The sequence below is a fragment of the Pogoniulus pusillus genome, chromosome 11, assembly GCF_015220805.1.
Source record: "Pogoniulus pusillus isolate bPogPus1 chromosome 11, bPogPus1.pri, whole genome shotgun sequence".
Lineage (NCBI taxonomy): Eukaryota > Metazoa > Chordata > Aves > Piciformes > Lybiidae > Pogoniulus > Pogoniulus pusillus.
In genome coordinates, this window is record NC_087274.1 from 618,245 (window position 1) to 643,697 (window position 25,453).

Sequence of the window (25,453 nt, forward strand, 5' to 3'; positions counted from 1 at the left end):
GCAGCAACAGAAACAGAAATGTCACTTGTTCACGGCAGGTGTCCAGAGAGGACAATCATTTGAACGAGTGATTAGTAAGAGCAGTGAGCACTGCAGTGTTACACTGCAGCTGCTCCTGCAGGGCCTGTGGAACCCTTGGGAAGAGCAACAATGCCACATCACCCAGGAGCCTTTTATGAGTGGATCCGAGCAGGCTCCTGCCCCATGGAAATGTCCTCCTCTCTTCCAGAGAGCTGGATGAAGGGAACGTCCAAGCTGAGCCCCAGAGGTGCACAGCTGGGTCTGTGCTGCTGGGTGACTTCAGGAGGGTTTCTGGCAGGGTCTTCCATAGCCCAGAACCCTCAGCAGGGCTGGTGCTGGCTGACCTGCCAGTCACCCACTGCTGTCATTCACTGTTAGCTGGTGAGCAAGAGCTGGGTAAACAGACCAACCACACTGCTCTGCAACTCACTCTGCCTGAGCATCAAAGTCAATGTTTAATGTTGATGATGACTTGGCTGATGTAAAATTGTACTGCAAGCTGTAATTTGGCACTGACCCAATCCACCATCTACAGAAGATACATCTTAAGAGGGAGCAGGGAAAAAGGCTGCCAGCATCTCTGGGCTCCTGCAGGATGTTCTGCCTGAACACTCCATTTCCCCACTTCAAGCACAGCAGATGCTCAGACACCACGGCGGTGAAACCTGTGCTTGGGAGATGCAGTTCTGCAATGGTGCTCTGAATGGCTGGCAGAACTCTGCATTTCTTTTGCAGCCAGCCCAGAAAGCAGCAGAAAATGGCTCCTGTGCGTCCAAAGCAGTGTTTGTTGCTATTTCTGCCCTTCCCTGTGCTGCCCTGAGCCAGAGTCAAAGAACACAGGTGCAAGGTCGCCCAGCAGTGCGACAGCGGCACACCAGCCGCTCAGTCCCTCACCAATACCTGATGCCAGCCAGGCTCTGCCTGCCTTGCCAGAGCACCATCTGGAGCCACAGTCCTGTTCCAAGGCTGGCATGATGGGCAAGAGCAGACAGAGAAGTATCACAGACTGATGGATGAAAGAATGGGGGGACACAGCTACAGACTCTGGGCTGGGGAGCAGCCAGTTGTTCATTCTGGCCTTCGCTGTCCTCATTTGAACTCCAGTAGGGAAATACTGGTCCAGCTCAAGTCAGCCTGGTGCTGACTAACAGCAGAGAAAAGGTATGGGTTAGGATTGCAAACCAGAAGCAGGAAGGAAGCAGTTACCAGCTGTACCTGCTCTCCTGAGTGCAGAAGTTAAACATTGTTAAAAATAGCATTTTTCTGGGGCAAAACCCAAGCACAGGAGTTTATATTCTGAGACCAGCTGCATGGTCTGCATGTGAGGGAAGCACAGAAGAACTCAGGCTGTGTTTTAAGAGGCTGTTGGTGCAAAAAGAAGTTCAGAATACAGCTTTGAGAGAAGACTCCAGGGGAACCTCAGAGCTGCCTTCCAATAGCTGAAGGAATCCTCTAGGAAGGCTGCAGAAGGACTTTTCATGAGAGTGTCTGAGACAAGCCAAGGGGGAACGGTTTGAAGCTGAGGCAGAGTAGGGTTAGACTGGAACTGGGAAGAAGTTCTTCAGGCTGAGGGTAGTGAGACTGGCACAGGCTGCCCAGGGAGGCTGTGGCTGCCTCCTCCCTGGAAGTGTTAGAGGGCAGGTTGGATGAGTCCTTGAGCAGCCAAGTCTAGTTGAGAGGTGTCCCTACCCATGGCAAGGAGGGTGGAGCAGATGAACTCTGAGCTGCCTTCCACCTGAGCCATTCCAGGATTGTCTAACGCAGACCCTCTGCATGCCTGCTGCCTTTGCCAGGCTGACATCACTGAGGGGGAGCCGATGCCAGCGTGCGGCAGTGAGCGCTGCGCTGTGTGCCGAGATGGTTACCACCTGCAGGCAGCGCTGAGCAGGGCCTCAGGCGCAGACAGTGCTGCCTGCAGAGCCGGAGCAGCAGGAGCTGTCCTGCTAAAGCAGCTCAGTTTGCCAGGGAGGAGAGCTGGGAGTGCAGTGTCAGAAATGCTGCCCGCAATGCAGCCTTCACTTCAGGCACCAACGCTGCGGCCCGGGGGGCTTGCCAGGCTGCTGCCAGCACAGCAGCCCAGGGGCAGTAAGGCACCGGGGACTGACTAGCAGCAAAATGATAGCTAACAGAGGACTGATTTCTGGTTTAGTAAGTGCAGCATCTCTGCCAAGCCCACGTTCTACATTCTAATCAATCTAAATACCCAGAGCTGGGGTTAACTGCACAGTTAGGTGCTGCTGTCACTCCAGCCTTGGCAAAGCCCCTTCGTGCCAGTCTGGAGGGAGACACAGAGTGAAAGGACAAGGAGAAAGCTGATTTCTCCTTGCTTTACCAAAACATCCTTGAATGTGAGCTCAGCTGAAAGCCTGAATTCTGTCTCGGGGTCCCCTGATCTCCTCGAGAAAAGATGATCCTAGATTCTATTAGAAGTTACTGGTTTCTCAGCAAACAGCAGGGAGTTTTTCCTGGGAGAAAGGTTTTAATAATTCAAATTAGTCAATACTGGAGCACAGGAGGTTATTTGATCTTGTTCAGAACCTGACACTTTGCAGAAGGGAAGCAAAAATGCAATCTCTCTAATAAATCACTTTGTGCAGAAGTGGGAGCCAAGCAGAAGAAATTTGCTGCGGGAGAAAAGAGGGCAACTCACCAGGGAAATAGGTTGGCTCAAAATAATTGTGAGCTTCAACATCAAGGTTGAGATTTTTAGGACATTTCCAGAAAAAAAAGCAATGTGCAGGGCTCTGAGGAGGAGCTGTAGAAGTGCATCTGTTAGTACCTGGGGGCATTACGTCTCTCCAACACGCTACAGAAAGCTGCTGTTGGCTCTCTGCTCCAGCCCAGGGTTCAGTTTGTCTGCTCTTCCCCTGGAGTTGCTGCCCAGCTCAGCTGGTCTGCAGGCTGGGCTGGATCCCTGCACAGAGCTGAGGGTGCCCACCTCGATCTAACTGGCTGGAGTGTGGCTCCAGTAGGCCCCTGTCAACTCTGAGTGCTGTCAGCAGATGGAAAGGTGAAATCGAACCCATGCTCATGCACCAACGTGCCCAGCACGGGCTGGGCTCTGGCTGAGCCACTCCTCCTGCTCGGACGTTCCTGCAGTGCAGTCTGTGCCACCTCAGCCGGCGGCGCTGGCCTTGCCCAGACGCAGAGCTGCACATTGCCCAGCAGCACCGAACTTCTCCCTGCCCTTTTCTCCTTCTTCCTCTCACTTCACACCTGTCATTTTCTCATCTCAGTATCGCTCCCCAGCTGTGCCATTCCTCACTGTGCATTTCCTCAAAGAACAAAATGGTCCTTAAATATACCCTGGGCTGCTCTGGCAATGGTGCTCAGAGGGCAGTGAGTATAGCTCTGAGACCAGACTGCTGCTTTTTCCAGGGGCTGTCACAGCGGGAAGGGGCAGCTCTGCTGCTCTGTGGCCAGCATCACACTGAGGATGTCACAGGTTGCCCTGCAAGCACTTCTGAAAGCACAGAACTATCAGGTGAGATGCTCCAGCAGGGTACAGCACTGCCCCTTCTCCTTGTGCTCTGCATCCTGGTTTTGAGCTCTGATGTCACACAGCATCACTGAATCTCAGACATGCAAAGGCTCTCAAATGTTGCTTCAACTGTGCTTTAAATGGCATTTAGCTGTGCTTGAAACACCTCGCTCCTCACGAACACTGGAGGCCTGGCCTGCAGCTGACAGGATGATGCAGCTCAGCAACTCCATTGGTTTTCTGGAACCCTCCATTTGTTTTATTTTGTGTTGTAAACGATGCACACCTTCAGGTTTAATAATGCTCATTCACTGTGAGTTATCAGCTGCCACTTCCAGAGCACAGCACCAGGAGCACCATCCAGCAGCACACAGGTAAAATCGATCTGCCTTCAGCTGCCCAAAGATTGTTTGATGATCACAACCAAAACATCAATGAGTTTACAAGAAAGATGGATGGCACCATGAAGCTCAACTGCCTGCTAGTGAGCAAGTCTGTGTCTCTTTAAAAGCTCTCTTTTCACTCTCATCACTTGGTAATTCCTACAGTGCTGGCAATTTCTAGATCCTTTATCACTTGGCAGTGCTTTCTGTGCATCAAATAATCAAAACTGAACGTGAAGTCCATAGATAAGATCAGAGTGAAGCCAAAACCTGTTGCATTTGGGTGGATTTCAATGTTTTCCATCCCAGGGGTTGCATCCTGCTTTCATGGTGCTGTGGCAGGCACTCTCTCTTGTGCACTGTGGACACATCCTCCCTCCCTTCACCTTTGCTGGCATGCCCATGGGTCACTGGGCTGTCGGTGCCCACGAAGATTTGCGGGGCAGACCCGGAGGAGGCTGCCTGAAAGGCAGGATTCCAGCAGAAGATTTCCATCTCTCTTTGAAGTTTCCATGCCCAGCACTGGCTCTCTGGCAAGGAGGTGTGCGTTTCAAATAGGCCACGCAGAAGGGCTTTGGGAACTACACATTCTGCTTTGAGCTTTTTTTTTCACCCTCCCATTTTTCCTGTCATCATTTTCCTGGATGTCTCAGCGGCAGTCCCGTGAGAAGGGAGCAGGCAGGCATTCATTACAGCCGGGAAGAGCAGGGGGGATTCCCCCCCTTTTTTTCTAATTAAGGGCCCCAGGGAGCAGCTCTGGCAGTGAGGAGGAAGGGCAGGTCCTCCATTGTGCCTTTTGTGGCTCAGGAACAGTAGAGAGGGAGGCTCTAAGCTACAAATCAAACAGTGAAAATCCTCTTAGCTGAACACACCCTTGGGCTTCCCACAGAAGGAGGCCCTGCGCTAACCAGGGGCAGCAGCGGTTGGTTTCGCTGAAGCAGAGCTTTGCTGGGAAATGCTGACGAGCCGAAAGCAAAGCGCCTCCTGCAGGGACCTCGCCTGGGGAGGGCTTTGCCTGAAACACGAGCAGAGGCTATCAGAAACGTCCCTGTCTGCCTGCCACGTCGTCTGGTGACCTAGCCACGAGCTGGAGACCTGCCAGACCTCATCTCCAGTTTGCCCTGCAGGAATCTGTGCATTCGCCCCCAGCGGCGCTGCCCCTGTGTATGAAGGGTGGGTGTGGGTACAGGCAGATGGTCCACAGGAGCTTCCAGGCTCCTGTGGAGAAGACTGACTTGAACCACACTCCTGGGACTGGGCTGTAATTTGCAGCCTTGGAGGTGCATGGAAATACTCCTGCTTGATGCCTGTCTCATGGCACTGCCTAAAGCTGGAACGGTCAGGGATGGATTGCACAGCTTAGAAGCACAGCAGCACCACCCTGCCTGGCTCGTCTGCTCGCTCACAGCGGGCACTGCCCCTGCAGTTACAGTGGAAAAGGATGTGCCAAGGTCCAGCCTGAGCTGGGGGTAAAACTGGCTCCACGGGTTGGTGTCACAACGCTCCTTAGAAATGATCCACAACCCCCAGAGCCACAAAGTAATTCCACAGCAGACAGGAGGGGGACCAGAGCGCTGACAAAGCTCTGCCTCAGCTGTGCTTTCCACATTGGATGTGCCTCAGCTGTGCTTTGCCCACTGGATGTGCCTTGCAAAGGAAAACAGTATCACTTTCCCCGCCCAGGACTTCTGCAGTGTGCCAGCTGCCTCTGAGCAGCCCCACCCCCAGGGGTCAGAAGATGAAGGCTGTGTGGCCAGCTGGTCGTCTTACCAGCAGAAGCTCCGAGGACTAGATGGCAGTGCCACGTCCAGGTTTTGATAAGAAAGAGTGAACAGAAAGTGAGATGATGGTGAGAGATGGACAGCAATGAGCCTGCCCATTCCAGTTCAGATCCAGACCTGTCTTTGCCTTTACAAGGTGCTCCCCTGAGGTGCATGTGGGAGCTGCTGGGTAGGAAATGTTCTCATGGCAGCTGGGCTGCAAACCCCAACCAAACCACTGAAAAGGAACTGAAGAGAATAAATTAATTTCCACCAACTTTTAAAGCAGCAAGCCTTGGCAGCTGTGTGCAGTAATGTCCAGCCAGAGAGAGTGCACAGGGAGAGGAGAGATGTCAAAAGACACAGGGAGAGATAGCAGACTTTGAATGTCAATTCCAGCTCTGCAGAGCCTCAGCACTGATGCTGTTGTGCCTGCTCTCACTCAGGCTGTTTTAAAGGTAGCTGTGCCTCAAAAACGATCTCATTTAATTACCTCAGGGAGCTGCTTATGAACTGATAGCAGAACCCTCAGCTTTCTCCCCTTTAGAGCTGGTAAAACACCCAAACCCACTGTCTGCCACTGTTTTGCCCACAGACAGTATTTCCTTCTCGGTCTTTACTGCAAGCATCAACTATCTAGATGGTTACCCGCCCCCGCCTGAGCTGTGGAGTGCTTTGGCTTTCGGTGGCAGTGTGCTTTTAATGAAGGGAAGGTTTGCAGTGCCGGGGGAAGGTCAGCCTGGAGCGGCTAAATGAGAGCGGAACCGCAGCCTCGCAGCCTGCCCTGCCTGCCCTGCCTGAGCAATCAAAGCCGCCGCAGCCGCCGGGCGTTAGCTGCCTTCGACCGGGACAAAACACCTCAAAGGGACTCCAAAACATAAGGTAAGGGGCAAAGGCCCGGGAAAGGAGGCTCAGAAGCGACAGAAATAAACCGAGGTCAGTGAGCTAATGGTGGGGGTGCACGGCTGGCACTGGGCATTAGACACCACTCATTATGAGGGAGGAGGGAGACCTCTGAGCTGGAGCAGCTCCTGCGTGACTCAGTCCTAGGAGACCGTTCTGGGCTCAAGCCGCAGTGACCAGAGCAGCCATGTGGAAGACCTTTCATGCTGTCTGGGCTCCTTTGCCTGATTCAGACGTGGGCATGAGCCAGGCACTCGGGAGACCTTTACCAGTGAGTTTAGACTGGTCAGACAGGGTCACGTTGGCTGTCTGAGGATCTTCCATTTGCACAGAGTAACATAAAGAGGACTGAGGAAGGGAGCTCCCAGTGTGGAGCCCACTGTAGGCTCCGAGGGCCATGCCTGTGCCCAGAGCTGGCTCTGTCTGCAGCAGGCAGTGACCAAGCTGCTGCAATCAGATGTGCTCAGCACCAAACCTGCCAGTACTTGAGGAACTGCTGTGCTTGCTGCTGCTGGGCCACTAGCTTGTACACTGCATTTCTTCTGTCCTCACTCTTGGGTTCTGCTCATGATGCTCACCCTCCAGCACACAGGCAGCACCAGTCAGGAGAGGCTGGGATAGGTGGAATTGCCTTTCTTGGCAGCCTGATGTCCATGCTTGGTATAGAAATAACAGGTGATGTGGCTTTGCTCAGACCAAAGGCTACTGCCTCCACCAGAGCCCTGCCCAGGGCAGCGTTTGCAGTTTGGTGGACTGCAAAGGTAGTAACAATTCACATATGCTTGGTTCTGTTTTCCTTTGTCCTTGGCCATAGCAACTGCAAGACCTTTTGTGCAAGCAGCCAGCCCAAGTCCTCCTTCTTCTGGGATGTTACATTAAACACATGGTGGTGGGAGTTAAATTTACAAGAAGTGTAATGGAAAAATCCTTGCAGGTAACATAAAGCCCATTCCAAAATGAGTATAGTGTTGTGGCTGCAGAGGCAAATTGCTCTTTAATTAAGGAAGGCTCATCCTGTAGCAAGGTAAGTCACTCTCAGCAAATGATCACCATTTGGAAGGAGGTAAAGAGAATGCTTCCTGAGTGGCACTGGAAGTTTAGAGTGCTGAGTGTTTTAACGTCCCAGTGGTTTAAGAGCAAATCCTGCAGCTGCTACTCTAAGCAGAAAAACTCCACCTTATTGCTTCATGATGCTGAATTTCAGAATGAGGGCAGCGAAGGGATTTAGATTGGGCAGCCTGTGCTCGGTGCGCTGACGCTCTCCCCTCTCCTCCCCTGCCAGCAAAGAGAGCAGCTGCTAGCAGAAAAGCAAATATGTGCAGAAGTGGTAAAGATGAAGCTGGCAGTGAAGGTCACTCAGGATGAAGATGCATTTTTAGCGCGTAGCCTGTGTGGGAAGTTTACAGTGTGTTGATGTAGAACACACCACAAAACATTTCTGCTCCGTGGAAGTCATTTTTCTCCTGGACTCCAACAGAGTAGCCCAGAAGGAAAGACTTCCTCAGCAAGGGATGCCAGCTGCATTCTAAACCTTGTCCTCTTGCTGCTCACAGAACATCTGGATGTGACCAGGTGATTCTTGATGGAATTTGCCAGCAGTGTCACTGCCCTGTAACCCTGCATGTCGTTGGCTCAGTCCCTGCCCAGCTTTCCACCCATTCTCAGTTTCTCACCTTCTCTCCTCCAGTAGTGGCTGTAGCTCAGATGCTTTGAGTTGTGTAAGAAATGAAAGCACACGAGGGTCAGAGGCAGCCAGCAAGAGAAATCTGGGAAATGAGCCCTAGCAGTCAGGTTTGCTGGCCGCTGGGAATTCCCTGCAGTACCTCAGGACACCTGCAGATATCTCATAGTTTGTGGCTTGTCTCTTTCTACACTCTTGTAGGATGGGAGGGCTTTGCTTGTTCAGTTGCTGTGTGCCCCAGATTTTCTCTCCTTTGCTTCCACTGCAGCTGGTCAGGACCAGGCAGGAGGCTGGTGCTGAGCTGAGCTGCAGGAGCTGTTGCAGGTGACTTGGACTCTACAGAGATGAGTGGCATGGTGAGAGCAGCCAGAAGCTCTGAGAGGTGTCTGCAGTGGAGTAGAGGGTTTGGGCTTCAGATGTTGGGCTCTCCCTGGGAGCCTCAGGGATGTTCAGGTGTCCTGTGCTGCCCAAGAGTCTCAGGGCACTCTGAGCTGCCCCTCCAGCTCCTGCCTCTCTCAGAAGTGAGGCCACAGAGTGACAGCTCAGCAGGCTGTGACCTCACTGACAGGTCCGTGCAAGCAGACCATGCTCAGCTCTTGCGTGCTGCTTCCTCTGGCTCTGCAGCAGCAGCTGTGGCTGTTTCGTTGCTGCCTCCAGCACAGCAGTGTACCAGCCCTAGCACCTTAGTGGCTCTCCAGGCAAGGAGGCTTTTGTTCAGCACCTCGATACCACCTCACTGCTCTTTGGGAAGTACTTTGGGACAGGTAGAAATGCTTTAGACAAGTAATTTCCAGGTGTACCTCCCTGCAAGCTCTGCTGTCTGGATCACCCCAGCAGTGCTCTTCCTTGGAACACACTCTTTGCTCTCTTCCCATGGGCCATGTCCATCCCAAATCCAACTATTTTTAGAGGGGAGACAGAGCAGGCAGCCTGATGCCAAACCACATCTGCTGCAGACCTGAACTTCCCTATGAAGTCGAGAGAGCCTGGGAAGGGTTTTCCCGGGGCTCAGCCAGACCACAGCCAGGTGTGAGTATCCCTCAGCCTGTGCTAATGTGTTGTTCAATCCCATTTTCTGTTATATTAACCAGCAATAAAACCTCATTTAACTTACAATATAAAATCGATTTTGGTTTAGAAAAACACAACAAGCAGCTGCTGATGAATAAGTGCCTGTTGGACTTTAGCTCTGCTTTTTATGGGTATGAATATTTGATAGCATCTCTGTAATCTGGAGGGTGGACAGAGGTGCACTCTTGCAGCTAATGCTCATGTTCACCTCCCACTGGCTTTGAATTACTCCTGTGAATAGTCTCTTCACACTGCAGTGATGACAATACCACCACCTCTTCCTGATTTATATTCTGCTCCTATAGCAATTTAATTCATTATCCTATTGACTTTCTCCTCTGAAGCTGAACATTAATCTGAAGGTTATAGAGATTTTATTAAAGCACCCTTCCATTAGACATGTGTTCCCTCATCTGCTGCTTTCCTTAGAGGCTTATTTCTCACCATTAATAAGCACTGGAGTACAGTAAACTTATCTGCTGGCTGAGAGACTCAAACACGACCTGCATGGTTCCCAGGAAAGCCTCCCAAGCGGAGCAGAGGTGGCCTCTGGCAAAGCACGGCTCTGAAGTTCAAACTTCTGCAGGCTGTGGCCGCAGAGCTGGCGTGAGGAGTCACAGGGGCTGGCATACAGCTCACAGGCAGCAAGGCGGCTCTGGGGGAGCCGGAGATTCCTGGCCCATGCCCACCTCCAGCTGGTGCAATGCTCCTCCCCTGAGGAAGAGGAAGGACTATGTGCTAGCACAGTCTGATGAAGAACCATGCTAGGCTCACACATTCCCACATCAGAGAAGCTTCCTACAGGGAGCACAACAGAAAAAGACCTGGGAAAGGGATCTGGATGTTGGGAAAACATAGGGAACTGTGTGGAGAAAATGGGCTTCTGTGCAGAACTGTCCCTGGGTTCAGAGAAGCAGGCAGAGCCCTAGGACTTGTTCACTTTCAGGTGCTGAAATTCTGGGGAAGAAGTCAGGAGCCTTACAAGAGAAAGAGCTGTGAATGGTTTGTAAAGGGAACAGAGCAGGGAGCTGCCTGCACTGGCTCCTGTTGCTGCGGGCCCATCACCTGCTTGCTCTGCCAGTGGCACTGCAGCCATGGCACAGATAGCACTGTTCCAGCTTTGGGCTTAGTCTGGAGTTGGGTTTGCTCTGCATAACCAACATTAGGGTCATTGGAGAGGCTGCTTGGAACCATGCAGGCAAGTCCAAGGTGCACAGGAGGCCCCAGTGCCAGGGCCACTGTTCCTGATTTACTGGTTCAGGCTGCTCTAATTCTCCAGCAGGCTGGATTAAATGGTCCCAGCTGGCCGGATGCTTCCCCCAGGCTGTCTGACAGCCCTGCTGCTAAAAATACCAGCAGCGGGATTGGCAGCCCTGATCTCTCTGATCCCTCACCCTCCTGGACCTTCCCACTCAGACTGTGCCTGCAGTTAGGGAGATGGCAGTGGCAGAAGGCTGGCAGTTCAGCATTGTCAGCCGCTCCCTTTTGCTCTCATTTTCCTGTATTTCATTTGATTTCTTAGTGGCAGCAAAAGCAAATCTCAGTTCCAGAGCATCTGCACAGCCTGCAATGTGTGGTCATTTACCTAGACACTGCTGGCTGCTGTTTGACTTCTGCAGCTGGTGGAAGGAATCTCTGGGTGTTGATAATCTGCCAGTGGCCTTGTGGAGGGTGAGTTGGTGGGCAGAGAAAAAAGAATCTAATCTCTGTGTGGTGTGGACTGGGGTCTCTTGCTTGAAGTCTATGAAAAGTGCCTAACCCCAAGCAATTAAGCTCCTTGACCTCCTGCCCCTACATGGAAGAGGCTGCTCTAGGGCACAGCCACAAGGCCCAGGGCTCCAGAAACACCTCCTGCATTTTTCTGCTTAGGGACAAAAAAATTGAAATGGATTTTTATGACTTTGCCCCATTTTGGCCATGGAACTTTCAGAGGTTGTTACCTTCTCTTTGGAGCAGGGCAGGCAGTGCCCACAGCACTCTGGTTGGTGACTGTGCTGCGTTCTGTGCCACAGGTGACCTGTGTGGGCTCTGCTGCATTCAGAACTGGTTTGCACAGAGCCATTAGGCAGCAGACAAAAATGATTGGTGTCTTAGCTGGGGACTCGGCTTGAGCCAAGACTTTCTGCTAATCATTATTAGACAGCAGGATGCTTATGCAAAGGGCAGGGAATTAAACACCCTCAAGTATGCACCAGAGGGACAAAGAAAGGCTCCGTTTATTTATCTAAGCGCTCCAAACCTGCTTGTCTTTGTGTCAGCAGTGCCAAAGATATTGATGGTAATCTGATAGACAGTTTTAAAGCCCTTGCACTCAAACTATTTAAGCATTAGTTCAGTTGTTCTGCTGCTAAAGTGATAATTAGGGGCTCAAAGGTAACCAGATTATTGCAGAGATCTCTCCTGACAGCCTTTCACACCTAGTTAAACGTTAGAGCCTGGCAATTACAAGCCTCTCGATATCGTTCAGACCCCAGCATCTTTTGAAGCAATTTGCTGTTCCTGAATCGGTTTTCCTGCCATGGCACCACTGCAGTGCTCTGGAGCTGGCTCCGAGTGCTGTTCAGCAGCAGAGCATCTTCACCAGGCAAAAACCAAGTCCCCAGGAACAAACTTATGCCTTAGATGTTAGGTGGCATTTTCAGATGTGCAGAGGGCATTGTAATACTTGACCCGACTGGGACTGCCCCAGGAACTGCCTGGAAGCTCTGAAAACACATCCTCAAAGGGCAGGGCCCATCTCACCTCTGAAAAGGACTCTAAGCTACCTGGCCTGCTGCTTGTCTCTACTCTGTTGTCAAGGGAGATGTATCTCCACGGAGCGACTCGTCCTGCCCTGGGATGTGTCTTTGGCTATCAGGAGTGATCACCCCCCGAAGATGCTGATCTGCTCCTGTTGGCTGCAGGAGGAACCAGATAACCAGCTGGGTCCTGGGGACACTGTGGATCCAGCTGTGCGTGGCTGGCAGAGCTTTCCACTTGGCCAGGATTTCTGCTTTCACTAAGGAAGCTTGAGGTCTCTGTCAGCAAACCCCCAACGCTGGCAGTGCTTTCAGACCCAGGAGAGCCTCGCTAAGAGGCACCATCAGGTGCGGCAGAGCAGCGCTCCACGAGTGTACCTTTCGCGGTGGTCCAGCTCCCTGTGAAACATCGGACGCGATGCTCCGAGCACTGTGGCATCTGCCCCCGGAGCTGTGCCCTCCTCTTCAGTCCCCGGCTTTGCTTTGAGTATTGCTGTGCTGTAAGTGGCTGGCAGAGCACAGACCTTGCCTGCCGCAGCACACCGAGCTGCCAGCAATGCATCACGTGGGCCCTGGGCACAGAGCTGAACAAAGGGCACCGGGAGTCAGTTGTGTAAGACAGGAATGATTCCAGGAGAGCTGCCACTGGCTGTGCTCTACATCTCTGCAGCTTACCAACCAAAGCAAATGGTTACCAATTACAGCACCAGCGCTTGACAGCCGCAGCTAATGCCCTGCTCCTTAATAGCTGCAGTGACTGACTCATCCCAGGAGTCTGCCACAGATGGCACAAGGGGCACTTTGCTTATTCACCTCCAAGAAAGAGATGCTTTGTTAGGAAAAGCTGTTCCTCTGCGTCTCTGAAAGAAGGGCAAGAGGGGTACCTGCAGTGCCATCCAGGATAGCCTCTCCAGTCACACAGAGCCATTCTGAAGCCGTTCACGTTCATGGGGCGCAGCTGCTTGCCAGGCAGCACACAGGCCTGGCTGGTGCCACCCAGTCTGTGCTTCAAAGTACAAATGCTTCTGCACAGGAAAGGGAAGGTTCTGCTTCGCCTGCCAGCAAGCCTGCAAACTTTGCTGCATACCTGGGAAAGGTCCCCATAGAGAGACTCAAATCCTGACCAGCAAGGGCCACCCTGCAGCAGCTCTCAGGGTCACTAATTGTGGTCCTTCCAGGGACAGCTCCAGACAGGGATTTAAAAGACAAAGCAAGGGTTTACTTGTGGAGTTAACTCTTCTTGAGCAGACCAACAGATTCCTGTGGAGCCATCTCTAAAATGAAGTACTTCCTTACTCCCTCGTGAACCAAAGGCAGAGTAGTGCTCAGTGTGAGTGTGGCACACCAGTGAGCAGCATAAGCAGCACTTGGCTTTGTGGCCCCAAAAGGGCCCATCAGAAGACAGCTGATGGACAGGGTTTAGTGGCCATGGTGGGGTTGGGTTGATGTTGGACTGGATGACCTTAGAGAGCTTTCCCGACCTGAACCATGTGGTGATTCTGTGATGCAGGGAAGCAGTTCTGCTGAGTGCCCCTCTGTGTGCAGCCCCTCTCAGGCAGCAGAGGCGAGTGGGTGGCTGGTGCTGGCTGCCCCCTGCCCTTACCTCCCCGGAGAAGGCCTGGCCGTTGAGGAGGTGCTCGGAGCCCTGGCTGTCCTCGCTGCCGAAGTGCAACCGGATCTCCTCCAGGCGGTGGCTGTAGGTCATGGGCCCCCCGGAGATGTTGACCAGGTGCTCCTTGTCTAGCCGCAGCGACACGTGCCTGCCCGTGTTGTACATGGTCCCGCCGACCTGGGCACAAAGGGCATCTCGTCAGAGCAACCTGCTTCTGCTCCGACCCAGCCACCCCATGCTGCACGTTCAGACACTATAATCCACTGGTACAGAGGCAATGGATTGGAGCTCAGAGGGCAGAATGGGACTGGAGTTCAGGAGGAAATCCTCTGCAGGGAGGGTGGTGAAACACTGGCACAGGAGGCTGTGGATGCCCCCTATCTGGAGATGTTCAAGGCCTGCTTGGAAGAGGCCTTGAGCACCCTGGGCTAGTGGGAGGTGTCCCCACATGGGGGTTGTGACTGGATGAGCTTTAAGGTCCATTCCAACCCAACCCACTCTGTGATTCCGTGAATCTGCAAATCCATGGACCCAGGCCCAAGCACAAGGCTGGCACAAGAGCAGCCTCAGCTCACTCCTGCACAAGGAGCCCTTCAGAATACCTTTTATGCAAGCTCTGAACAATGGCTTCATTACAGGATTTCTGCACTGAAAATGAGAACCTTGTAGCTGACGTCAGTTATTTAAGTACACTTGAACAAATCTGGGGTTTTATACACTTTTTCCGTCTTTTAAACCAACCCAAAGTAAAGGTGCTGCAAGAAGCTGAGCTGTGATCGTTCCCAAACAGGAGCCCTGCTCCTGCTGGAGCTGCAGGTAGAGGCTTTCACTGCCCTCCTCTGCAAGTCTCTTTGTTTTGCTGTATTTCGTCTTTGCCAGATACTTGCCCTGTAGCAGTAGAGAACTAAGTAGAGCCTGAGCCTACAGCCCCAGCTCCCACCACACCTCAGGCAGTTGCTGCCCTCCAAGCCTCCTCTCTGCTGGAAAGAGACCAAAGGTTGTGCAAACTGATGTGCAGCTGCTGCAGTGAAGGCCAAAACGAGTGGGGCATTTTTCATATGGAGTCTACTGGTGACATAATGTCCACTGCCAGAGAAGTCCCTTAGGAAGGAGCTCCTCAGCTGATGCCATCAGAGAGCGAAGTGTGCCAGTCAGTGTGGTTTACCTCAGCGTTCTGCACGGGCACAGGCACTGCCCTTGGCCAACAGCTGCTCGCTGTGAGCAGGGGAAGAGCAGCAGTGCTGTGCTTTGCTGCACTTCAGTTTAGAATCAAAGACAGGGCTGCTCTGTGTTCCACCCCACAGGGCACCACTACTGTAGTAATTAACGCTGCTGCAGTGCCATTTTATGGGTGATACTAATTACTGAGTGTAAATGACCTGCTTTTTGTGGTGCCTTGTAAAAAGTTACAGGGAGCAGACTGTGCAATAGCAGCCAGAAATGGGGGAGATTAACCAGCTCCTGATTGCTCTGGGTTTCAGACTGGGGTACAGATGTTCTCGTGGTTGTGTTTGTTCCAGTTCAAAATAAGCAGCAATAAATATGAAAAGCAATCAACAGAAATATTCCTCTCCACTGCAAATAAAACACAACGACCTCGTTTACAAACACTGCTTGGATTTCAGCAGGGCTCCGCAGGCAGGGTGATTAAACACCCAGTTGGGCTAGGAGGTGGGAGAAGGTCAGTTGCTGAATTAGCTTCCCCTGTGCTGCATGAGAGAGACAGGAAAGTGGGAAGCAGAAGTAAGAGCCATAGCTTAAAACCAGAGGGAGAGGTGCAAAGCCTCTCGTTCAGCTTTGGAGACTCTGCTCACTGCGCCCTCCCCTCCTTTAACAGCTATGCAAAGTGCTCAGAGGCCACCCTCGCACCTCGGTCAGTACAAAGCTCACACTAGGTTACCATGATTTTCTCTCTCAAGGTGAAAGTGACCCAAATAACCCCTAACATGAATCAAACAACTGGAGAGCAGAGAGGGGAAAGGATAGGAGGCAAATTCATGGCCAGGAGCAGCACCTGTCTTGCTCATTCTCTCTCATCAAAAGGCTGTGCCTGTAATGAGGCTGCTCTGGCTGCTTCAGAACAGAGCTTCCCTTCCCAGCTGCAGGTGAGGAACACACTGAAGGAGTGAAGGGTCTGACCTGCAGTGTCTGCCTCGTGCCTGACCTGCAGGCAGGGATGAACCTTGAAGGAGGACTGCGAAAACCTCCTGCATGAGCACACAGGCTTGTCACCAGGAGAGACACAATCCAAGAGCTTCAGCAGCAAAGCTGCAGGCTCTCATCTGCCTTCTGAGGTGCAAGTGAAGCAGAAGCCTTCTTCTGGTGAGTGTGTGCCCAAAGACCTGCAGATTCCAGGCCAGAGTGCACCTTTGGGACATACCCACGCCCTTGCCCATTGCTTTTCCTGAGGCTGTCAACATGGACCACCATTAGCAGCAGCTTTTACTGGGCACTCCTCTTATGGGCATTTGCTGGCTAGAACAACAACAGCAGTGTCTTGTATTTGCCATCTACTCAGGCTGTGTCTGAATGCAAGGATGAAACATTTCATTGTATTTGTATCCCTGATGACTTCCTGACGTGCCAGGACTGTAGAGTAGGCTGTGCATGGGTTTGGGAAGTAGCAGCACGAGGCTGTGTGGAACTCTTCAGTGGAGTTCAAGATGTTGTCTGCTTTATGTACAAATCCAGTATCTTGTCACCTTGAAAAATGCACACTTCAAGTCTAAGCACTTAGAGCTGCCAGGGCAGAGTACCATGTAAGTGCAGGCACCTTCTGTGTGTCAGCTCCCAGGCCACCAATGCATTATCCTCAGCAAAGAATAGCTCAAGAGAAAGGCAGCTGGCCCTCTGCTGTTGTTGGCAGAAAACTCTGCCTTGTCTTCTCACTGTGTGCAGTGCTAACTGCCTCTGGAGGGAGAGAGAAGGTTCTGATCTCACCCACTATGAGCCTACAGACAACAATGGGGTTCCATATTTTGTGGCACTGGGCTTTTGAAGTGATGGCAGCCTCCCCCTTTGGAGCAGCAAACTCACTCGGTTTGTGGCAGGCAAAGATGGACCTGGTCTTGTCAAAGGCTGTGGGCACAGAGGGCAGCGCAGGGCTGTTCCCTGGGTTTTCTGGACACTGCTGGGAAAGCTGCTGACTGCTGCTGGGGCAGCCAGCACTGCTGTGCTGCAGCACGCGTGGGGCTCTGCTCCAGTTGTTGTCTGGACTGGAGGTGAGGCCCTGGGGCAGTTCACAAGGATAACAGAGCAGGCCAGTTAAGATCTGTGTGACTATTTCCCTCATGAGGCAGACTACTCCTTGGCACCAGGCCCTTCACAGGGACTGTTCTTGTGCTGCTCCTTGCTCTGCTGTTGGGTAGCTCTTTTGTTCTGTGGTTCTGTTTGGCCTGAAAGTTTACATGGAGATGAAAACACAGCAAAGAAACCTGGGGAAAAAAGAGCACTGAGTCTTGCCCTCCTGTTTGTCAGAAGGATCAATATCCACATTTATCTCATGCACCGGAGGCAGGGCTGCAGTGAAAACCCATCTGTTAAAGCCCATCTGAGGGCACAGCAAAGTCCACCATTGTCAGAGCTAATGACCATATCACATCCTTAGCTGACCCCATTTTCCTCACACATTAAGGAAGGTTTCCAACAGGTAGTTTTACCTGGGATAAAGTTCCCAAGTGGAAGAGCAAGAGTTGATAGGCTGCAGCCTTAATTGTGGAAAGGTTCAACTTTGGTAGACTTTAATTAAATGATTAACACCCTCCTGATGTAGTTATTTTCTATTTAATCTCATTACTTCTAAATCTTGCTTCACAGAGCTTTGTGCACATAATTCCCCAGCAGCATTATTCTCTCTTTATCTTGATACAAGGCAGCCACACAGGCACAAGCTGCTAAGATATTCTGTGCTGTGCTTCCAAGGAAGATCTGAATACTCCTGTGGAATCTGTGTACAACTTGCTGCTGCTGTGATCAGAAAATCATCCCAGTTCTGCTCTTTGAAAGGTGGAACAGAAGCCAAGTCAACAGAAATCCTGATCCCTAATAAACACAAACTCTTTGGTGCATGTTTATCTTGGAGCTCCACAGACCTTTATGACCACTAGGAAACAAAAAAACCTCCAACCCCCAGAGCTGTCTCCAAAGATCTTTTTCTAATGATGTGCTTTAAGCCTGCACTCGTGGAAGGATTCTTCTCGTGTCCTAGTTAACTGTACAGCTTGTTCCCTTCATCTTTTCTTCCACAGCTACTCCTGAACTCAGTATTTCCAGAGCTTCCTTTGTGGCCTACATCTTTACATTACAGTCTGTGTTAAAATAGCCTTCAAAACCCTGAGCACAAGTGATGGAAAAAGAATCCTGCTGAAGGGTGAAGCCAGGCTAGACAGGTAAGCAGGGCATGCAGGAGGGCAGGAGGAGCAGCTGAGATGCACTCTTTCCTTCCAGTCCCACTCTGCCTTCACTGTCACCTTTCTCCGAGGAGCAGGGCAGGCTCTCTGCTTGCAGGGACCCTTACAGCACAGTGGGGCAGCTCATTTGGGATTCATGCAGGGAAGAGTGACCTGAAGAGAATCAGTTCCAAGAATGTTTTTACTTGCACCAGTACCTGCCAGTGGAGCTGCTCTGACTGTAAGGAAGCAAGCAAATCCATTGTGTGTGCCCTTGGATCTTCTCTGCACTGTTAGGTGGTCCTTTCTTTAGGATGGAAACAGACGTGGTCTAGAGAAGGCCTGCTGCTGTGCAGGGAAGCAAGCCACCAAGGACTGAAAAGTCCTCTGCAAGTGTCGTAGTGTCCCACTTCTATATCCTGCAATAACCAAGTTTTGATTATCTGCCACCTGAAGCCCACATTTTCCTCCTGGGTCCCATACCCCAGCTGAAGAGGAACAGTGAAACATCACCACTGATACTGGTCTCAAAGGGCTTAAAAAATGCCAACCCCACAGCTGCTTGTTGTCTCCATAGCTGGATCAGGAGGAACTCCAGGCTGCTTTTCTGGCTTCCTCACGCTCAGATGAGACTGTCCCATGCAGAGTTTCTGCCTGTAGCTCATGTCACCTGAACTCGAGTTTCTAGGTGCAGTGATGAACTGAGGTTCATCTCTAGGTTTAATGATTGTTTGCAGCAGTATGGGAAGGAACAAGCCCTACGAGGAGAGGCTGAGGGAGCTGGGATTGGTTAGCCTGGAGAAGAGGAGGCTCAGGGGTGACCTTATTGCTGTCTACAACTACCTGAAGGGTGGTTGTGGCCAGGAGGAGGTTGCTCTCTTCTCTCAGGTGGCCAGCGCCAGAACAAGAGGACACAGCCTCAGGCTGCGCCAGGGGAGATTTAGGCTGGAGGTGAGGAGAAAGTTCTTCACTGAGAGAGTCATTGGACACTGGAATGGGCTGCCCGGGGAGGTGGTGGAGTCGCCGTCCCTGGAGCTGTTCAAGGCAGGATTGGACGTGGCACTTGGTGCCATGGTCTGGCCTTGAGCTCTGTGCTAAAGGGTTGGACTTGATCTGTGAGGTCTCTTCCAACCTTGGTGATACTGTGAACTGCGGCAGGCTGTGAGGACACCGTTCCCAGTGCTGCCTGCAGTGACCAGCAGGCTTCTGACCCTCCCAGCCAAGATCTTTAGATGTGCTCATAAATGTCTCGGGGCTGGACTCAGCCTCACATTTCGCAGTCTTCTGCCTCCTTCGACGGCAGCGGCAGGTCCCAGCCCTGCTTCCCGCAGCCTCCCCCGCTGCCAGCAGAGGGCGCTGCTGGCCCGTCCCAGCCCGTCCCCGTCTGCCAGGGGACTCCGCAGGCGGGACACGGAGGGCTTCTCTCTCTGTGTCACACGGAGGACTCCCCTCTCTCTCCGTGACACAGAGGACTTCTCTCTCCTTGTGACGTGGAGGGCTCCTCTCTCTCTCTGTGACACGAAGGACTCTCTCTGTGTGACACGGCGGACTCCTCTGTCTCTGTGACGCGGCTCTCAGTCGCGGCTTTGGTCCCGCAAGCGTTGGCTGCAGCTGTGCACACAGCCGCGGGGTCTGCTGCAGCAGTCAAGCAGGTTTCCAGTCAGAGCCAATCGTTTGGGGGGTTCAGGCTGCTTGGAGGCCACCAGAGAAAGGAAGCAGCCAGGGTGCCTTTTCTGGCAGGAGTCCGCCAGATTCTATGTGGTGTTCATGAAGAAGAAAGTGTCAGGGAGGGAAGTAAAGGCAAGGAGCAGCCGAGCCGCGACACAGCGCCACGTTGCGCGGCGAGCTGCGGAGCCGCTGTGGCGCTTTGCAGAAGGACAGGCACCAGCCCCCAGGGCTGATTAAAAACGGCCCCTGCCGAGCACGCAAAACGCGGGAGTGCAAAGGCTCACAGCCGCTTTTCATCTTCCGAGCAGAAAAGTTTTGCAAAGGCAGTGATGTTAATGAGTCCAATTAACCCCTTTACCTGCCCGATGCAATGGGTGGTGTACCAGCATCTGGCACCACACACTTGTTGCTTTTTATAGCAGCCTTTTCATAAAAGCCTTCCCCACTCACTCCTCTGCAGCTCTGCCTCTCTGCTTCCCTTCAGTGGCCCATCGGTAGGAAGCCTGGAGCCAGCCTCACCAATGAACTGTTCAGCCTGCCTGGCTGATCAGCACAGGATGGCACTTGCCAGTGGCCCCAGCAATGTGCTTCATCAATGTCTGCCCCACTCTGTAACTAAACCAGGACCGTAATGGGGGTCTGCAGGGTCGTGGCTGGTCTGAGACAATGGCACAGGTCAGGCTGAATGATCAGCAGACAGCTCGGGCTCCTTGTGGGCTGCTGTGTGCCTGTGCTTGCGAAGGCTGCTCTGGGGCTGCACTTGCACCGTGTGGCTGTGGAGCTACCCCGGCAGCTCGCACCGTTGTGAGTCTGCAGCCTCTCTGACGAGCCCCATCCTGTGCTGTGACACAGCACAAGCATAGTATGAAACAGATAAAAGCTACCTTTGTGGTGTGCTGCTTTTAGTGCATTAACCTTAGTTTAGAATTAGGCTAAGTCAATAAGTAATTGTGGGAGTAACTGGGGCTTGGAGAGCTCATTACCCTAATTCAGTTCAGCAGCCGGTAACGAGGTTTTAGTTTGAAGGATCTGCATTAGAGCACTGATAAGGATAATTCTGGTCTCTGACAAAGGATGTCAGAAGAGCTGAAGGCTTCCATACGTTTCAGAAGGCTGCAAATGGTACAGACGTGTCCCTGCTGAACAGGAGACATGCAGCCAGCTGACTGCCTGCAGTTCCACTCTCAGCGGCTGGTGCTTCTCCTGGCTAAATCAGTTCCAGCCTAACCTGTGGCATCTGCTCTGTGTTCCAGGGCAGCTCCAGATCAAACCTTGTCTGAGAGTCAGTGCACAAGTTGGATGGAAGGTGCTTGGGACTTCGGGCTACAGCATGAGCTAGAGCAGCCCAGGGGCAGACGTCGGCTTGCCTGATGGCTCCAGACCTCAGCTGGTGTGTCTCTTGTCCTGCTGGGGGATGTGCACACAAAGCTCTTTCAGTTAGAAACCTTCCCAGGACTTCCCTTTGGAGCACGCTTCTGCTAGCCCCTGGCCAGGAGACTTTGTGTTTGTCTGCTGGGTGTTTTGTTGGTTGGTTGATTTGTTGCCCACTGCACGTTCCCTGCTGTTTCCAGATTGCACAGCCCCGGGGAAGAGCTTTGTTCAGTGCGCTCCGCTGCTGAACGGCTCCCGGGCTCTGCACTCCTGTAAATTAGTGTTTTTACAAGGAATCAAAAGGACACAAAGCTCTGAACGCCAAGCACCAATCTTTCCTCCTGCACCACTCCCAAGCATGGTTTACTCCACGCAGAGTGGAAGGCACTCTTCTGCTGGCTGAAGTCTGACAGGAATGGGGAGAAGCTCTTCTGAGAATGGCCATTAGAGAACCAATTTGTGTCATGCCAATTTGCCATCAGCTCCCCTCTGCTTTTCCTGTTCGCTGTGCTCACCAAACCAGATTGCTCTGGCTTTGCAGTGGGGCTGGTGAGGAAAGGAGGGAGGGATAAAGTGACCTAGGAATCAGCATGGGAGAAAATGCTTTTCCACTGGGGCTACAATTCAGGCTAGACAGGATCTGAGCTTTCCAGTCATAAAAGACAAGTTCATGTTCAAGAGGCCTTTGATCATTCATATTCTGAAGAGTTTCAAGAATGTGTAATCTGCTGAAACAAAAGTGCTGAAGTTCATCCTTGTTCCCTTCCCAGAAAGGCTCCTTCAAGCCAGCAGCTCCTGTGCAGGTAAGGAGCAGCATTCCCATTTACTGGTACTTGCTTTTCTCCTCCTGTTTTCACACTGCTTTCCTTCTCTGTAGCAAAGCAGAGGCTGGGTGAATGCTCCCCAAAGCCTGTGGCATGGTTTCTTGCCCACCTCTGGGGTCTGCACTTGCACTCGTGTGTGCACATTCCTGGTGTTCCCAAGGGCTGGAGTGCCAGGACAATGGAGACTGGCAGTCGTCTTCTTCCCAGTGAGGGTGAGCAGACATCGGTGCATGTTGCTCAGGGAGGCTGTGGATGTCCCCTCCCTGGAGGTGTTCAAGGCCAGGCTGGATGAGGCCTTGAGCAAGCTGTGCTGGTGAGCGGTGTCCCTGCCCATGGCAGGGGGTTGGCACTGGATGAGCTTTGAGGTCCCTTCCAATCTAAACCATTCTGCCATTCTGTGGATCTGTGAACACCTGCAGAGTGCAGAGCCAGTCCTGCTCCCCCTGGCTGGGATGAGGATGAGTTGTAGGGTTCATTCCCACCCAGGTTTGCTGTTCTTGCCTGCAGCAGAGGAAAGGCTCCAAATGCTCTTCCTAACCAGACAGGAGTCAGGCAGAAGCTGAGCTGCAGCTTTCACAACTTAAGTCTGGCAGATCACAGCAAGTATTTCTTACAAGGCATTAATGAAAATTTCAACACTCTTGGTATTTTTAACAATTTTAAATGCCCTGGTTCTGAATAATGAGTCTGCCCCTGAGCTACTGGAATCTGCCAGCTGTGCCAGTTTTTAATATGTAATGGGTGACTGATAGAGACTAAAGACAGGAGCTGCTCCCAGGCTTCACTTGCAGGAAAAGACCCACTCCAGAAGTAATTGAAAGATTTGTGAGTCTATTGTGGCTTATGTCTCATTATTCTCATACCAACTATTTCTAAAGCCAAGATGATGCCTAATAAACAAGTCCTTTAATCATCTTTAAAATAACAAACCTGTGGATAAATTGAATTCTCTCCTGGAAGATATTGCTGTATTGATTTTAGGACCCCATTTTTAATAAACAGAGACTGTGCAGAATTGCTTGCTCTGACAGTCTGGAAAGTAGGGCATCAACTGACTCTGCAAACAGCTGCATTTATGAGGGGAGTTTTTCGCTAGGACGCCAGTCCATTATCCCTCTGCCGCTGACACCTTCCCCACCCGGCAGGGCTCTGGGACACACAGGACTCCAGGCCAACAGGATGGCTGAGCCCATCAGAGAGCAAAGGTGATGCAAGCCTTGGAGCCAGGCCAGCAGGTGCCAATTGCAAGTGATGCTGCTGAAGATCTCTTGCTGTTGTCCGGGGGTGTGAAATCTCTGCACATGCTGAGGAGCGTCGTGGGGTCTGTAAGCCCAAAGTGGCAAAGGCTCAGGGGTCAGCAAGAGCTTTCAGATCAGCTTTGGTTGGCTGAGGACAGCACATCTGGCACCAAAGCAAGCACAGAAAATGGACACCATGCACAGCTCTGCTGTGCACTGCACTGTAAGGAAGCAGGAGTGTGTCCAGCAGATAAGGGAGGTTCTCCTCCCCCTCTACTCTGCCCTGCTGAGACCTCATCCTGAGTACTGCCTTCAGTTTTGGGCTCCCCAGTTGCAGAGGGACAGGGATCTGCTGGAGCAGGTCCAGCGGAGGGCTAGGAAGATGATAAGGGGACTGGAGGGCATGGCTGATGAGGAGAGACTGAGGGCCCTGGGGCTGCTTAGTCTGGAGAAGACTTAGAGGGGATCTGATAAATGTTTATACATATCTGAGGGCTGCCAGGAGGGGGGGACAGGCTCTGCTCACTGCTCCCTGGGATAGGACAAGAAGCAATGGATGGAAGCTGCAGCACAGGAGATTCTCCCTCAACACAAGGGGCAACTTCTTGACTGAAGGGTCCCAGAGCACTGGCACAGGCTGCCCAGAGAGGTTGTGGAGACTCCTTCTCTGGAGCCTTTTCAGGCCTTTCTGGATGTGTTCCTGTGTGCCCTGAGCTAGATTGTGTGGTCCTGCTCTGACAGGGGGGTTGGACTGGATGATCTCCTTGGGTGCCTTCCAACCCCTAATATCCTGTGATCCTGTGAAGAGGGCAAACAGCCTGAACTGTTTCAGGTTGGAAGAGGAAACACTTCTTTCACCTCAGGAGGTGTTGCTCATGCATTGAAACTGTGGCTTTGCTCCTATGCAGATCAGTTAGCAGATCCATAGTCAGCCAAACACAGAGGTGCCCATTTGCCCATCTCTTCAGGGGTAATTTCAGCTCTTTCACCAAAGCATTCTTTCCCCCCTATCAGTTTATGCTTTCCTAGCACACACACACAAGTCATAAATGTAGAGAAGACAAACCACAGCAGAAGCACCAAGGGATAGCTGAACACCAGGTGACACCCAGGCACTGACAGGCACTGAGTGAAAACCTGAACAGGAATGTGATGGCCAAATCCCCTTTAAGGGCTATCAGGTCCCTGCTGCAAGCACTGCTCCTTCTTGTCCTTTTCTGTCATGGATAAGCAATGCTCACAAATCCCTGCCTTGCCTGCCTGCTATGTCCTGGCACACAAAAGCAAACCAACAGCTTCTAAGACAAGAATTCCAAGCTCCAGGCCAGCAGTGCTGCTCAGGCTCTGGCTCTGCTGCCACCACACTGAGATGTGGTCACAGAGTCCACTGCGGGGACCTGCAGGCACAGGAAGGGTGATGAACCAGAAGTGGTGCAGACAGGCTCAGAGGCTGAGGCACTGATCTGGGTCAGCACCTCCCACGGCTCGGCACTGTAGCAGACATGGCCTCGTTCTCAGACTGCTGAGCAAGCAGAGTCCCCAAGACACAACATTTCCATGGGGAGGTGACTTTAACAACCCTAGGGAACACCTCGATCTGTGCCTTAGGCTACAGGGAAAGGGCCAGTCCCGATGCTCTCATCTCTAACTGCACAGGGATTCCTTCCCTTCATCTGTCAGTGCTTACTTTGGGCTCCTTTTCTCTGCCCTGCTGATGTGGGCAGTTGGCAGCCACAGCTGCAACCCTGCTTTTGCTGTAGCAGCTGCTCCTGGGCACCTCTGCAGCATCTGAAATACACCAGGAAAGGTCTCTAGGGTCTCCTGCTCTTTGGGTAAACCCACCACCTGTTCCTCGCCTCTTCCCTTGGTGATGGTGGCAGACCTGAGCGCTGTCTGCAGTTTGCTGCCTGCAAGATCCCCAAGCCCTGACAAAAGCAGGCAGCAGTGGGAGCGTTCTGCATGCCCAGTGATGCTCAGCAGATGTTCCTTTCTGTTTCCACGGGGCTGTGCTGCATCCAAGCTTGGGAACACATCTTTTCCTGATCAAGGCTGTGGACCAGATCATAAACCCTCATCTAAACGTGGATCCAGTAGTGCTGTGGGAGCAGGAGACAGAGAGCAACACGAACCACGCTGCCAGCACTGACCTGCCTTCCTCTCTGAGCCTGAAAGGCTGTGCTCCATTGTGTGTCCCTGCTGTAGCCACAGCTGAGCTCCCCCCGCAGAGTCAGCTGAGGCAAGGGCAGGGGAGAGCTGTCCAGAGAGCCACCCATTTCATGGATCCGTACCAAAACCCTGCCTGCCGTCATGGAAA

The 25,453-nt window shown here is 52.3% G+C and overlaps 1 protein-coding gene across 2 annotated transcripts in view; it reads right to left on the reverse strand.

Annotated features, from left to right (window-relative positions):
• Positions 1-25,453, reverse strand: part of CA10 (carbonic anhydrase 10) — a 141,924-nt gene that overhangs the window by 14,879 nt on the left and 101,592 nt on the right. For both annotated transcript variants that reach the window (XM_064150496.1, XM_064150495.1), the window contains exon 5: positions 13,642-13,827. In XM_064150496.1, the coding sequence (XP_064006566.1) occupies positions 13,642-13,827 (186 nt within the window). The remainder of the gene's footprint in view (positions 1-13,641; positions 13,828-25,453) is intronic.